Raw genomic sequence first — 16,490 nt, 5'->3', positions numbered from 1 at the left:
CAGGTTCTTTTTGAAGGTTTTGATGGTAGGCGAGAGTCTGATATGTTGTGGAAGAGAGTTCCAGAGTAGGGGTGATACGCGAGAGAAATCTTGTATGCGACTGTGGGAAGAGGAGATAGGAGGGGAGTAGAGAAGGAGATCTTGTGAGGATCGGAGGTTGCGTGCAGGAAAGTACCGTGAGACGAGGTCACAGATGTATGGAGGACACAGGTTGTGGATGGCTTTGTATGTCATGGTTAGGCTCTTGTACTGGAGTCTCTGGGCAATGGGGAGCCAGTGAAGGGATTGACAGAGGGGAGAGGTCGGGGAATAGCGGGGGGACAGGTGGATTAGTCGGGTAGCAGAGTTTAGAATAGATTGGAGGGGTGCAAGAGTGTTCGAGGGGAGGCCAGAGAGCAGGAGGTTGCAGTAGTCAAGGCGAGAGATGATGAGGGCATGGACTAGGGTTTTTGCAGATTTTTGATTGAGGAATGTACGGATCCAGGAATTATTTTTGATTTGAAGTCGGCAGGAAGTGCAAAGGGCTTGGATACGTGGTTTGAAGGAGAGATCAGTGTCAAGGATTACCCCGAGACAGCGAGCTTGTGGGACTAGGGAGAGTGGGCAGCTGTTTACTGTAATGGATAGGTCTCTTGGGGGAGTCGAGTGAGATGGGGGAAAGATGATGAATTCTGCTTTGTCCCTATTAAGTTTTAGAAATCTAGCGGAGAAGAAGGATGAAATAGTGGACAGACATTGAGGGATTCTGGTTAGTAGGGAGGTGATATCTGGTCCAGAGATGTAGATCTGCGTGTCATCAGCATAGAGATGATACTGAAAGCCATGAGATTCTATGAGCTGTCCACGGCCAAAGGTTTAGATGGAGAAGAGCAGGGGTCCTAGAACTGAACCTTGCGGGACTCCGACAGATAGGGGGCGAGGTGAGGAGGTGGTGTGTGAGTGGGAGACGCTGAATGTCTGGTCTGTTAGGTATGATGAGATCCAGGATAGGGCCAAGTCTGTGATGCCAAGGGATGAGAGAATCTGTAGTAATAGGGAATGGTCCACTGTGTCAAAGGCAGAGGACAGGTCCAGGAGGACAGAGTAGTGTCACTTGGCTTTGGCAGTTAATAGGTTATTGGTGACTTTAGTTAGGGCAGTTTCAGTGGAGTGATGTGGCCGGAAGCCAAACATCTCCATTTTCAAAAATATAGCACAGTTATTTATAAGATAGATAGACAGATAATAGATAGATTCCAATATCACAAGGAATCATAACTAGTGATGATCGAACAGTAAACTGCTCGGTTGCTCAATACTCAAATCGAGCAGCTAGGATGCTCGGACCTGCTCGACTCGAGTACCAAGCACAATGTAAGTCAATGAAGGAGTCAAGCATTTTTCCTGGAGACCTGCACTTGACAGCCGGGTAGGAGAGAGATGTTCCTATCCCTGTAATAAGCTCATTTGAATCTGGGCAGCGCGCTGGACTGAAGCGAGGAATTTCCCTTCTGACTCCTCTGTCAGCCATACAGGTCCTTCTCAAAAAATTAGCATATAGTGTTAAATTTCATTATTTACCATAATGTAATGATTACAATTAAACTTTCATATATTATAGATTCATTATCCACCAACTGAAATTTGTCAGGTCTTTTATTGTTTTAATACTGATGATTTTGGCATACAACTCCTGATAACCCAAAAAACCTGTCTCAATAAATTAGCATATCAAGAAAAGGTTCTCTAAACGACCTATTACCCTAATCGTCTGAATCAACTAATTAACTCTAAACAGATGCAAAAGATACCTGAGGCTTTTATAAACTCCCTGCCTGGTTCATTACTCAAAACCCCCATCATGGGTAAGACTAGCGACCTGACAGATGTCAAGAAGGCCATCATTGACACCCTCAAGCAAGAGGGTTAAGGCCCCTTCACATTTAGCGACGCTGCAGCGATACCGACAACGATCCGGATCGCTGCAGCGTCGCTGTTTGGTCGCTGGAGAGCTGTCACACAGACCGCTCTCCAGCGACCAACGATGCCGGTAACCAGGGTAAACATCGGGTAACTAAGCGCAGGGCCGCGCTTAGTAACCCGATGTTTACCCTGGTTACCATGCTAAAAGTAAAAAAAAAAAACACTAGATACTTACCTACAGCCGTCTGTCCTCCAGCGCTGCGCTCTGCTTCTCTGCTCTCCTCTTGTACTGTCTGGGAGCCGGAAAGCAGAGCGGTGACGTCACCGCTCTGCTTTCCGGCTCACAGCCAGTACAGGAGGAGTGCAGAGCGCAGCGCTGGAGGACAGACAGCGGTAGGTAAGTATCTAGTGTTTGTTTTTTTTTACTTTTAGCATGGTAACCAGGGTAAACATCGGGTTACTAAGCGCGGCCCTGCGCTTAGTTACCCGATGTTTACCCTGGTTACCAGTGAAGACATCGCTGGATCGGTGTCACACACGCCGATCCAGCGATGTCTCCAGGGAGTCCAGCGACGAAATAAAGTTCTGGACTTTCCTCAGCGACCAACGATCTCCCAGCAGGGGCCTGATCGTTGGTCGCTGTCACACATAACGATTTCATTAACGATATCGTTGCTACGTCACAAATAGCAACGATATTGTTAACAATATCGTTATGTGTGAAGGTACCTTAAGACCCAGAAAGAAATTTCTCAACAAATAGGCTGTTCCCAGAGTGCTGTATCAAGGCATCTCAATGGTAAGTCTGTTGGAAGGAAACAATGTGGCAGAAAACGCTGTACAACGAGAAGAGGAGACCGGACCCTGAGGAAGATTGTGGAGAAGGACCGATTCCAGACCTTGGGGAACCTGAGGAAGCAGTGGACTGAGTCTGGTGTGGAAACATCCAGAGCCACCGTGCACAGGCGTGTGCAGGAAATGGGCTACAGGTGCCGCATTCCCCAGGTAAAGCCACTTTTGAACCATAAACAGCGGCAGAGGCGCCTGACCTGGGCTACAGAGAAGCAGCACTGGACTGTTGCTAAGTGGTCCCAAGTACTTTTTTCTGATGAAAGCAAATTTTGCATGTCATTCGGAAATCAAGGTGCCAGAGTCTGGAGGAAGACTGGGGAGAAGGAAATGCCAAAATGCCTGAAGTCCAGTGTCAAGTACCCACAGTCAGTGATGGTGTGGGGTGCCATGTCAGCTGCTGGTGTTGGTCCACTGTGTTTCATCAAGGGCAGGGTCAATGCAGCTAGCTATCAGGAGATTTTGGAGCACTTCATGCTTCCATCGGCTGAAATGCTTTATGGAGATGAAGATTTCATTTTTCAGCACGACCTGGCACCTGCTCACAGTGCCAAAACCACTGGTAAATGGTTTACTGACCATGGTATTACTGTGCTCAATTGGCCTGCCAACTCTCCTGACCTGAACCCCATGGAGAATCTGTGGGATATTGTGAAGGGAAAGTTGAGAGACGCAAGACCCAACACTCTGGATGAGCTTAAGGCCGCTATTGAAGCATCCTGGGCTCCCATAACATCTCAGCAGTGTCACAGGCTGATTGCCTCCATGCCACGCCGCATTGAAGCAGTCATTTCTGCCAAAGGATTCCCGACCAAGTATTGAGTGCATAACTGAACATTATTATTTGATGGTTTTTTTGTTTGTTATTAAAAAACACTTTTATTTGATTGGATGGGTGAAATATGCTAATTTATTGAGACAGGTTTTTTGGGTTATCAGGAGTTGTATGCCAAAATCATCAGTATTAAAACAATAAAAGACCTGACAAATTTCAGTTGGTGGATAATGAATCTATAATATATGAAAGTTTAATTGTAATCATTACATTATGGTAAATAATGAAATTTAACACTATATGCTAATTTTTTGAGAAGGACCTGTACTATTTGTGAGTTCTCTCTCATCTACATCAACCAATCATATGTACACAGCCCCGTCCAGAGACCATGTCACAGCAGTACTGAGGATGTCAGGAGACCTTGTCACAGCAGCACAGAGGATGTCAGGAGAGCCTTTGCTCTGATGTGGCTGGCTCTCCTGACATCCTCTGTGCTGCTGTGACAGGGTCTCTGGAGGGGGCTGTGTACATATGATTTGACTGATGTGGATGAGAGAGAGTGAGCTCACAGAGACTCCCAGCAGGGCAATTCCCGGCTTCACTGCGGCGCTCTCAGCTCAGATTCAAATGAGCTTATTACAGGGACCTGAGCACTCGAGCGCCACACCATACTCGCACTGCTCGGTACTCGATCAAATGCTCAATAGGGTATGGAGCAGTGCCAAGCATGCCAACACTAAAAATGACCTCTCACATAACAAGACTGTCCAAACTGCCAGCATCATGTTATAGAACAGACAAGCTGAGCAGATTAATAAATCTCTGTAACAAGATTCAGCATACCTTGTAAGCTATTGATTTAAATCTGTGATCTTTCTATGCTTAGGAGTCCAGTAGGCGGTGTCACTCAATGACTCGCGCTCTAAGAACGTACATAGGACCGCCCGCTGGATATCTACGCCCTAAATGAGCAAGGATTGTGAGCAATACATTAGAATTTATACTAAATGATTTGCGCACAGTGGTTATATCCATCTGCTCCTCCTGCTCTAGGGCCTACTGTCCACAGTTTGGACTGCAGGTTCAACATTAAAGGCAGGTGCAGACGACCGTATGTTCTCCATCAGAGTTTAATCAGGGTGGGATCCATTTTTCTCTGATGTGGAGGAATAAAAAGATAAAAAAATTTCACGATATTCTCCGTTCAGTCTGTGAAAAATGGACCTCACTCAGATGTCATCCGAGTGCTGTCCAATGTTTTCCACTGACGCATAGACATGAATGGGCGAGTGCCATCCGAATATTGGAGGAAAATCACACGTGATAACATTGGCCGGAGTACGATGCTTTTTATGACAGATCACACTTGGACCGAAACTACATTGTCTTCAATCAGTGACATATAATGATTGATTTCAACCACAGTGTACTTAGTCATATTTAAAGGGAATCTGTCCCCATAGTTTTTACAACTAATCTGAGAACATCCTGATCTAGAGACAGAGACCCTGTTTGCTGCGATGTGTCACTTACTGGGATTCTTATTGTAGTTTTGATAAAATCACTGTTTTATCAGCAGGAGATTATCACTAGAGGACTAGTAAACTTCCTGCCAGGTATTCCTCCATGTTCATGAGTTATGTATAACCCCGCCTCCACCACTTATTGGCACCTTTCTGCCTATGCACAGTGTACACAGAAAGCTTCCAATCAGAGGTGTGGGTGGGGTTATACAGCGCTCAGCATTCAGAGAACAGCTACATCTGCATCAGAGAAAACAGGGATTTTATCAAAACTGCAGCAAGCAGCCCAGTGAATGACACATTGCTGGAATCATAGTCTCTGCCCCTACATTATGCAGCTCTCAGACGAAATAATAAAGACCTGGTGGTGACAGATTCCAATTTAAATAAAAGGCAATAATTGAATGTTGTTTACAATTAATTTCCCCTTGTCCCCACACTTATATGTTGTAGACACATGTCGCTTGGAATAAAGGCCTTCCTTTCAATATCACAGTAATCCTAGAGGACAAAGTATCTAATTTCTCCAGTGTATGGAATGGCTGTGTGGACATTTTACCAGGTCAGGTATGAACTATGTGATCACAAAAATGTTTTTTTGTAAAAAAAATAATTTTTCAAGAATTTGCCTGACCTTGATATGCATACAAAGACTTAGAGAGTTAAAGGAGTTGTCGTCTACTAGGACAACCCCTTCTCAATCATCTTATTTGTCCTTGTTAAAGTAGAAGCACCTATACTCACTTCCCGTGCCGGCGCTGTTCCATCTGAGTAGGCACTCGTGTTCCTGGGGATCCTCTGAGGATGTTACGCCACGTGAGCTCTGCATCCAATCAGCGTTGGAATCACCGTTCCCGCCTTTGGACAAATCTAATGTCCAGAGGAAGTCAGAGACCAGCCGCAGCCCTGACTTCCTGTTGATACATCTTTATTTATGAGAGAAGCACATGGATCCTTATTAAATTAGAGCAAGGGAACCAGTGTACCTAAAGGAAACCTACACAATCATGGTGTCACGGGGTTACCGCAACAGAAAGGAGCCAGAAAACCACAGAGTCTGATTGCTCCTACTCCTGCGCTGAAGAGAAGCACTTCACCTTCTTTTTAAATGGTGTTTATTTCTTTTGGCAGAACAGGGGTTAATCGGCCATGTTGGAAACTCTGGGAGTCTGAGCTCTCAGCTGAATTCGGTTAGCCACTCCTATCCCCTATATAATTTGGGTCCTGATTCAAACTCATGTCAGAGCTAGCTTATGCTGCATGGCTGGGAGGAGAGGTGTTTACATGAGAAGGAGTTTGGAGGAATTATCTGTGACTGTTGTGTGGGTTTGTAAGTGTGATAATTCCTTTCCCTCCTCTTACTTTGTTTTTTCCCCTGTCCTCCGCTCCCTGGTGCATTCTTCAGGTACATGTGAGTGAATATTTGTATTCCTGGTATTTTCAGCTACCCTTGTTTGTGTTGCCTTGTTCGTCAGGTTGGTGTACTGCGATGCACAGTAGCGCCCCTCTTCCCTGGGTCTGGGAAGAGAACAAACAGAGGGCTAATTCAGGAGACAAGGCAAGGGTGGTGGCCCCCGCATCTTCACCTTCAGAAGTATTCCAGGGAATAGGGTGAGCCAGGGTGCCCCCTAGTGGTAGTGACAGGTCACCGGACACATTGGGAGAACAAACAAACATCTTTCAGATGTTATCCTTGGTGGATTTGAACCCAGGACCCCAGAGATGCAAAACAACAATGCTAACCACTGATCCACTGTGGTCCACAACTATATGACCAATCTTTACATATATGAAGTAATGTTTTCTCCTAGGGGAGAATATAATGTCTCATAATGTGTCAAATCTTGCTGTTTGAAGGATTTCAAAGATATAATGTCTATGTGTAGATAACACAGGATCACACTGTCACAATAGGTGATGGTCACAACTACTGTTCCCTCACAATCCAGAAAGCGGGTGTAAGAACACCCCCATAGAATTTAATGAACATATGCAGTCTACAGGTTCTCATAACTTGTGTATCTCTGTTAAGCATATCTCTGAATGCAATTAGCAGCAGCTCAAGCAAAATAATATAATCATCTGAAGAAGATATTGACAACCAGAAGACCACTAGCACCATCAATTAGAGCAGAATAGTGGTTAAGGGCAGAGAGTTTGGGGCACTACACATGAAAGGACCACCTTGGGTGCATTTCCAGTTGTGACCCGAGAGGGATTAAAATGTCTCCATCTCAATCTTGCTTATAAAAACATACAATAAAGTGTGTTTTAATAACTTTATGTGTCTTTGCGGGGTCAAAACTGCTTATAGACCCCCTTTAAATAGTTAATTTTAATGGCAGCTCCTGATAATTCTAAATGTTGCAGAATTTCAAGTAATAATTCATATCATGTACTCTTCGCTACAGATGCAACACATCTTGACCACCAGAAACCTTCACTTATGTGGGTATTTGGAGAAAACAGCAAATATGGTTCAGGAAATTGGGAAATTGAAATGGAATGACAAAAAAATTGCACAAAGTGTATTGTATAAGGTAAATAAGGTAAATTATATTGCAAGTGTGTATGTAAATATATATATACATATATAGATATAGATATTCATTCTCTCCGGTAGGCATTAGGTAGTATTCACGCAGGCACTGGATTCTTGGGTCAAAACAATGTAACGTTTATTTCCACTGGTTGCTCAGTATCAAAACAAAACCATAAACACAAAATCCAAATTAGCTAATCCAAATAATTTGTAATAAAACTGTGTTTCAGTGACAAATCTGAAGGCAAGATTTCCACTTAAAAATCGATAGGTATAACAGTGTTGTTCAGGCACACTATCTAAGAAAATAAATAGCGATTGTACATTTAGTGACAGGTGACTGACAGCTGTGGGTCTAGGGTTGTCAAACAGAAAAAAGTGGGAAAAATCGAGGTTGCGGTGGAAAGGGGAATAGGTTTGGTGTTCGATGTGTACGTGGGCTAGGTGTTAATGTTAATGAAAGTTCAACTGAACAAACACCATCTTGTCCTATCCAAAGACCACTCACAACATCTATTACTGGATTGGCCACTCAACTCCCTTTCCTTGACAGCTGCACAGCGGTATGCTTTGTCGATGAGGCTCAGAAAGAACATGTGCTCCAGTGAATGGCAAGCACTGTATCAAGTGGCCTCTCCTCCTCCACCTTAACATCACACACAGTACAATCCTCAGAGGTGGCACCCCAATCACCCTTGTTTCCCCCGTGTCAAAAATTTCCAAATGCCCAACTCACTGTGGGGAACTGTGGGGAACTACAGATAGGCCATTCTGCAGAGCTGTTCACACATTCTATTCCATGGGCATCAGAGGTCTGCTCCAAAGATGCACAGAATCCTGAGGAGGAAAGCATCTGCACCAACGCCCAAAGTTTTTTCATGTTGATCTGGGGCTGGACGAAATAGGGTCAGATCAGAATTCAGACTTTCATCACAAGAGATTAACCACCTGGGGTGGAGGTGATCCTGATGAGACTCAGATACCAGAGGCGCTCGCAGACTGTACTGTTATTTGTCAAGTAAGGAAGAGGAGGAGGGTGATTCTCAGGGTGAGGAGTGTGACAACAGAGAGGATGATGATGAGGTTGTAGATCCCACTTTGTGTTAATCCAGAGGTATACTACTGAGTAGCTCAATGGAGGAGGTGGAAGAGGAGAAAGACAAAGAGGTTACACTGTGGCTTCCCACACAGACACGAAGTGATGCAACCACAACAAACACTGCATCCTTAGCCCCAACTCTGGCTGTTGCCATCACCAGTCACGAGTGTGCAGTTCACAGGCGTGGCAAGGGTTGCCTAACCCGGGCCTTTTTTGAGGCCCAAAGGATAATCCATCTCACGTTATCTGCCAAATTTGCAAAACAAACTTAGTAGAGGCAAAAATTGCAATGATTTGACTACTACATCCATGAACCAGCACATGCATGATCAACATGCCTTATTGTGGGAGTCTCATTGCGCTAAAATGCAGACTAGCGTGCCTCGCCAAACCACTGGCCGTCCCATCAACCACATCTGCTGCTTCCTCCTCATCTGTCAGCATACCAAGTCTTCTCACACACGTCTCTGGCCACAGAAACTGCTCATCTTTACCACTACAGTCAGGGTGAGTGAGAGCACATCAGCTGTTATGGAAGTGGACATGACTTCTGTATTTGTGCCACCTGGCACAACACATTTTTCTCAATCCATCATAGCATCTGCACCTGTACCTTACTCACAGTCCAGCAGTTTGTCCTGTTCTCTGTACTCCACCCTCTCTCAGCACAGCAGCCAGCCCTGGTCCCGCAGTTGTGGTCATAATAATAATAGTAATAAATAATAATCTTTAATTTTATATAGCGCCAACATATTCCGTAGCGCTTTACAGTTTGCACACATCATCATGGCTGTCGGGGCTCACAATCTAAATTCCCTATCAGTATGTCTTTGGAGTGTGGGAGGAAACCGGAGTACCCCCAAGGCTTACAGGAGAAACCTCTGTATCTAACAGTATCTCCACTGCTTCTGGATCCTCCACCTCCTCTAGGGCCTCCACTTGTGCCCTCAACCTCTCCCTTAATCAGACATGCGTTCCAACAGTGCAGATAGAATTCCACCCACCTCTGTACTGCACAGCCATGGCTTACCGCAATCAGGCAGTGTTCAAATTAATATGCTCTCAAGAGCTATGGACAGCTATACAGGCTGAGTCAGAGCAATGGCTGTCTCCAAGAAAGACTGTGCCTTGCATGGCTCACATCCTCAACCTGGTGGTACAGCAATTTCTCCACCACTATCTCTGCCTGGATGTGCTGCTGCAGAAAGCCGGTCATGGACTTGCATCGCGGCAGAGGTTTTTCGGGTTACTGGTTAGATGTTTGATTTGCAATGTTCCGACACAGTGAAATTCCACTCTGCACATGTTGCAGTGACTGTGGCAGCAGTGACAAGCCCTGGTGCAGTATTTCCTTTTGCATAGCCTAGGGTAACGTTGTATGGACGTGGGGAAAATCAAGCTTGCGGAGTGGGCACTGATAAGGGACCTCTGCACCCTTCTGCACAGTTTTGAAATGGCTACTAAAATGGTTAGTGCTGATGATACCATCATCAACATCACTATTCTGGTCATCTACAGTGTGGGAAATAAGTAATTGATCCCTTGCTGATTTTGTGAGTCTGCCCACTGACAAAGACATGAACAGTCTATAATTTTAACCCCTTTCTGCCATTAGACGTACTATTCCGTCCATGTGGAGTGTGCCTTAATTCCCATGGACGGAATAGTACGTCATATGCGATCGGCAGCGCTCACGCTCAGCGCCGCTTATCGCAGCTGACATCCAGCACTATGTGCCAGGAGCGGTCACGGACCGCCCCCGGCACATTTACCCCCGACACACCGCGATCAAAGATGATCGCGATGTGCCGGCGGCACAGGGAAGCATGGCGCAGGGAGGGGGCTCCCTGCGGGTTTCCCTGAGCCCCCCGCAGCAACGCGATGTGATCGCGTTGCTGCGAGGGTCTTACCTCCCTCCCTGCCTGCTCCAGGCCCGGATCCAAGATGGCCGCGGATCTGGGTCCTGCAGGGAGGGAGGTGGCTTCACAGAGCCTGCTCAGAGCAGGCACTGTGAAGCCTGCAGCACTGTAAGTCAGATCAGTGATCTGACAGAGTGCTATGCAAACTGTCAGATCATTGATCATGATCTGTGATGTCCCCCCCTGGGACGAAATAAAAAAGTTAAAAAAAATTTTTCCAAATGTGTAAAAAAATAAAAATAAATAAATATTCCTAAATAATGAAAAAAAATATATATATTATTCCCATAAATACATTTCTTCATCTAAATAAAAAACAAAAACAATAAAAGTGCACATATTTAGTATCGCCGCGTCCGTAACGACCCGACCTATAAAACTGGCCCACTAGTTAACCACTTCAGTAAACACCGTAAGAAAAAAAAAAAAGAGGCAAAAAACGCTTTATTATCATACCGCCGATATAAATGAGGTGTCACTGTAATCGTACTGACCCGAAGAATAAAACTGCTTTATCAATTTTACCAAAGGCGGAACGGTATAAACGCCTCCCCCAAAAGAAATTCATGAATAGCTGGTTTTTGGTCATTCTTCCTCACAAAAATCGGAATAAAAAGCAATCAAAAAATGTCACGTGCCCGAAAATGTTACCAATAAAAACGTCAACTCATCCCGCAAAAAACAAGACCTCACATGACTCTGTGGACCAAAATATGGAAAAATTATAGCTCTCAAAATGTGGTAACGCAAAAAATATTTTTTGCAATAAAAAGCGTCTTTCAGTGTGTGACGGCTGCCAATCATAAAAATCCGCTAAAAAACTTGCTATAAAAGTAAATCAAACCCCCCTTCATCACCCCCTTAGTTAGGGAAAAATTAAAAAAATGTATTTATTTCCATTTTCCCATTAGGGCTAGGGTTAGGGCTAGGGTTAGGGCTAGGGTTAGGGCCAGGGTTAGGGCTAGGGTTAGGGTTGGGGCTACAGTTAGGGTTGGGGCTAAAGTTAGGGTTAGGGTTTAGATTACATTTACAGTTGGGAATAGGGTTGGGATTAGGGTTAGGGGTGTGGTTAGGGTTACCGTTGGAATTAGGGTTAGGGGTGTGTTTGGATTAGGGTTTCAGTTATAATTGGGAGGTTTTCACTGCTTAGGCACATCAGGGGCTCTCCAAACACGACATGGCGTCCGATCTCAATTCCAGCCAATTCTGCGTTGAAAAAGTAAAACAGTGCTCCTTCCCTTCCGAGCTCTCCTATGTGCCCAAACAGGGGTTTACCCCAGCATATGGGGTATCAGCGTACTCAGGACAAATAGGACAACAACTCAACTTTGGGGTCCAATTTCTCCTGTTACCCTTGGGAAAATACAAAACTAGGGGCTAAAAAATAATTTTTGTGGGAAAAAAAAAGATTTTTTATTTTCACGGCTCTGCGTTATAAACTGTAGTGAAACACTTGGGGGTTCAAAGTTCTCACAACTCATCTAGATGAGTTCCCTGGGGGTCTAGTTTCCAATATGGGGTCACTTGTGGGGGGTTTCTACTGTTTAGGTACAGTAGGGGCTCTGCAAACACAATGTGACGCCTGCAGACTATTCCATCTAAGTCTGCATTCCAAATGGCACTCCTTCCCTTCCGAGCCCTCCCATGCGCCCAAATAGTGGTTCCCCCCACATATGGGGTATCAGCGTACTCAGGACAAATTGGACAACAACTTTTGGGGCCGAATTTCTCCTCTTACCCTCGGGAAAATACAAAACTGGGGGCTAAAAAATAATTTTTGGGGGAAAGTTTTTTTTTATTATTTTCACGGCTCTGCATTACAAACTGTAGTGAAACACTTGGGGGTTTAAAGCTCTAAGAACACATCTAGATGAGTTCCTTAGGGTGTCTAGTTTCCAAAATGGTGTCACTTGTGGGGGGTTTCTACTGTTTAGGTACATCAGTGGCTCTCCAAACGCAACATGGCGTCCCATCTCAATTCCTGTCAATTTTGCATTGAAAAGTCAAACGGCGCTCCTTCCCTTCCGAGCTCTCCCATGCGCCCAAACAGTGGTTTATCCCCACATGTGGGGTATCAGCGTACTCAGGACAAATTATACAACAACTTTTGGGGTCCAATTTCTTCTCTTACCCTTGGGAAAATAAAAAATTGGGGGCGAAAAGATAATTTTTGTGAAAAAATAAGATTTTTTATTTTTAAGGTTCTGCATTATAAACTTCTGTGAAGCACTTGGTGGGTCAAAGTGCTCACTACACCTCTAGATAAGTTCCTTGGGGGGTCTACTTTCCAAAATGGTGTCACTTGTGGGGGGTTTCAATGTTTAGGCACATCAGTGGCTCTCCAAACGCAACATGGCGTCCCATCTCAATTCCTGTCAATTTTGCATTGAAAAGTCAAACGGCGCTCCTTCCCTTCCGAGCTCTCCCATGCGCCCAAACAGTGGTTTACTCCCACATATGGGGTATCAGCGTACTCAGGACAAATTGTACAACAACTTTTGGGGTCCAATTTCTTCTCTTACCCTTGGGAAAATAAAAAATTGGGGGCGAAAAGATAATTTTTGTGAAAAAATATGATTTTTTATTTTTACGGTTCTGCATTATAAACTTCTGTGAAGCACTTGGTGGGTCAAAGTGCTCACCACACCTCTAGATAAATTCCTTAGGGGGTCTACTTTCCAAAATGGTGTCACTTGTGGGGGTTTCAATGTTTAGGCACATCAGGGGCTCGCCAAACGCAACATGGTGTCCCATCTCAATTCCTGTCAATTTTGCATTGAAAAGTCAAACGGCGCTCCTTCCCTTCAGAGCTCTCCCATGCGCCCAAACAGTGGTTTACCCCCACATATGGAGTATCAGCGTACTCAGAACAAATTGTACAACAACTTTGGGGGTCCAATTTCTCCTCTTACCCTTGGTAAAATAAAACAAATTGGAGCTGAAGTAAATTTTTTGTGAAAAAAAGTTAAATGTTCATTTTTATTTAAACATTCCAAAAATTCCTGTGAAGCACCAGAAGGGTTAATAAACTTCTTGAATATGGTTTTGAGCACCTTGAGGGGTGCAGTTTTTAGAATGGTGTCACACTTGGGTATTTTCTATCATATAGACCCCTCAAAATGACTTCAAATGAGATGCGGTCCCTAAAAAAAAAGTGGTGTTGTAAAAATGAGAAATTGCTGGTCAACTTTTAACCCTTATAACTCCCTAACAAAAAAAAATTTTGGTTCCAAAATTGTGCTGATGTAAAGTAGACATGTGGGAAATGTTACTTATTAAGTATTGTGTGTGACATATCTCTGTGATTTAATTGCATAAAAATTCAAATTTGGAAAATTGTGAAATTTTCATAATTTTCGCCAAATTTCCATTTTTTTCACAAATAAACGCAGGTACAATCAAAGAATTTTTACCACTATCATGAAGTACAATATGTCTCGAGAAAACAATGTCAGAATCACTGGGATCCATTGAAGCATTCCAGAGTTATAACCTCATAAAGGGACAGTGGTCAGAATTGTAAAAATTGGCCCGGTCCATAACGTGCAAACCACCCTTGCGGGTAAAGGGGTTAAGGGTAGATTAATTAACATTGAGAGATAGAATATCAAAAATAAATTCCAGAAAATCAAATTGTATAAATTATATAAATTTATTTGCATTTTGCAGTGAGAAATAAGTATTTGATCCCCTACCAACCATTAAGAGTTGTTGCTCCTACAGACCAGTTAGATGCTTCTAATCAATTTGTTACCTGCATTAAAGACAGCTGTCTTACATAGTCACCTTTATAAAAACTCCTGTCCAGACTCAATCAGTCAGTCAGACTCTAACCTCTACAACATGGGCAAGACCAAAGAGCTTTGTAAGGACGTCAGGGACAAGATCATAGACCTACACAAAGCTGGAATGGGCTACAAAGCCATAAGTAAGACGTTGTGTGAGAAGGAGACAACTGTTGGTGCAATAGTGTCATGGTCTGTATTGAAGATGTTGTCTAGTGCTTCAGGGGTTAATGCTGTTGGCCTCTCTCTGGCTGTGGAAGGGCATTAAATTGCCTCTTTTGGGCTCTGTGCGTTGTCAGTGATACTTTTGTCCTTGGCTGAGTTACTGACCCCGGGTATCTGTGCATACGGTTTGCTCTTGAATGCTCGCTTGTGTATGATCCGGTCTGTTTACGTTTCTGAGTGTTGCCGTCTGATTCTGTGCCTCCTGTATCTCTCCGTTTGACCGTTGCTACGGCCCCTTTAACTTAATACTTTGTTGCGCCACCTTTTCCTGCGATTACAGCTGCATGTCGCTTGGGGTATGTCTCTATCAGTTTTGTACAACGAGAGACTGAAATTCTTGCCCATTCTTCCTTGGCAAACAGCTCGAGCTCAGTGAGGTTTGATGGAGATCATTTGTGAACAGCAGTTTTCAGCTCTTTCCACAGATTCTCGATTGGATTGAGGTCTGGACTGTGACTTGGCCATTCTAACACCTGGATACGTTTATTTGTGAACCATTCCATTGTAGATTTTGCTTTATGTTTGGGATTATTGTCTTGTTGGAAGACAAATCTCCGTCCCAGTCTCAGGTCTTTTGCTAACTCCAACAGGTTTTCTTCAAGAATGGTCCTGTATTTGGCTCCATCCATCTTCCCATCAATTTTAACCATCTTCCCTGTCCCTGCTGAAGAAAAGCAAGCCCAAACCATGATGTTGCCACCACCATGTTTGACAGTGGGTATGGTGTGTTCAGGGTGATGAGCTGTGTTGCCTTTACGCCAAACATATCGTTTGGCATTGTTGCCAAAAAGTTCGATTTTGGTTTCACCTGACCAGAGCACCTTCTTCCACATGTTTGTTGTGTCTCCCAGGTGGCTTGTTGCAAACTTTAAACAACACTTTTTATGGATATCTTTTAGAAATGGCTTTCTTCTTGCCACTTTTCCATAAAGGCCAGATTTGTGCAGTGTACGACTGATTGTTGTCCTATGGACAGACTGTCCCACCTCAGCTGTAGATCTCTGCAGTTCATCCAGAGTGATCATGGGCCTCTTGGCTGCATTTCTGATCAGTCTTCTCCTTGTTTGAGATGAAAATTTAGAGGGATGGCGGGTCTTGGTAGATTTGCAGTAGTATGATACTCCTTCCATTTCAATATGATCGCTTGCACAGTGCTCCTTGGAATGTTTAAAGTTTTGGAAATCATTTTGTATCCAAATCCGGCTTTAAACTTCTCCACAACAGTATCACAGACCTGCCTGTTGTGTTCCTTGGTCTTCATGATGCTCTCTGTGCTTCAAACAGAACCCTGAGACTATCACAGAGCAGGTGCATTTATACAGAGACTTGATTACACATAGGTGGATTATATTTATATCATCATTAGGCATTTAGGACAACATTGGCTCATTCAGAGATCCACCATGAACTGGAGTGAGTTTGCTGCACTGAAAGTAAAGGGGTCGAATAATATTGCACACCCCACTTTTCAGTTTTTGAATTTCCACAAAAATTTAAAATAACCAATAAATTTTGTTCAACTCCACATTTGTGTTCCACTTGTTGTTGATTCTTCGCCAAAAATTTACATTTGGTGTCTTTATGTTTGAAGCATGATATGTGGGAAAAGGTTGGAAAGTTCCAGGGAGCCGAATACTTTCGCAAGGCACTGTATATATATATATATATATATACATATATATATATATATATATATATATATACATATATATATATATATATATATATATATATATACATATATATATACAGTGGGGCAAAAAAGTATTTAGTCAGTCAGCAATAGTGCAAGTTCCACCACTTAAAAAGATGAGAGGCGTCTGTAATTTACATCATAGGTAGACCTCAACTATGGGAGACAAACTGAG

At 43.7% G+C, this 16,490-nt stretch overlaps 1 protein-coding gene across 1 annotated transcript in view; it reads left to right on the top strand.

Annotated features, from left to right (window-relative positions):
* Positions 1-16,490, top strand: part of LOC138646122 (uncharacterized) — a 437,282-nt gene that overhangs the window by 339,532 nt on the left and 81,260 nt on the right. The window contains exons 58-59 of the mRNA XM_069735585.1: positions 5,506-5,619; positions 7,464-7,601. Coding sequence (XP_069591686.1) covers positions 5,506-5,619; positions 7,464-7,601 — 252 coding nt within the window. The remainder of the gene's footprint in view (positions 1-5,505; positions 5,620-7,463; positions 7,602-16,490) is intronic.

The sequence above is a fragment of the Ranitomeya imitator genome, chromosome 7, assembly GCF_032444005.1.
Source record: "Ranitomeya imitator isolate aRanImi1 chromosome 7, aRanImi1.pri, whole genome shotgun sequence".
NCBI classification, from domain to species: Eukaryota; Metazoa; Chordata; class Amphibia; order Anura; family Dendrobatidae; genus Ranitomeya; species Ranitomeya imitator.
Note: the sequence above shows the minus strand (reverse complement) of the source record. Positions and strands in the feature narration are given on the sequence as shown.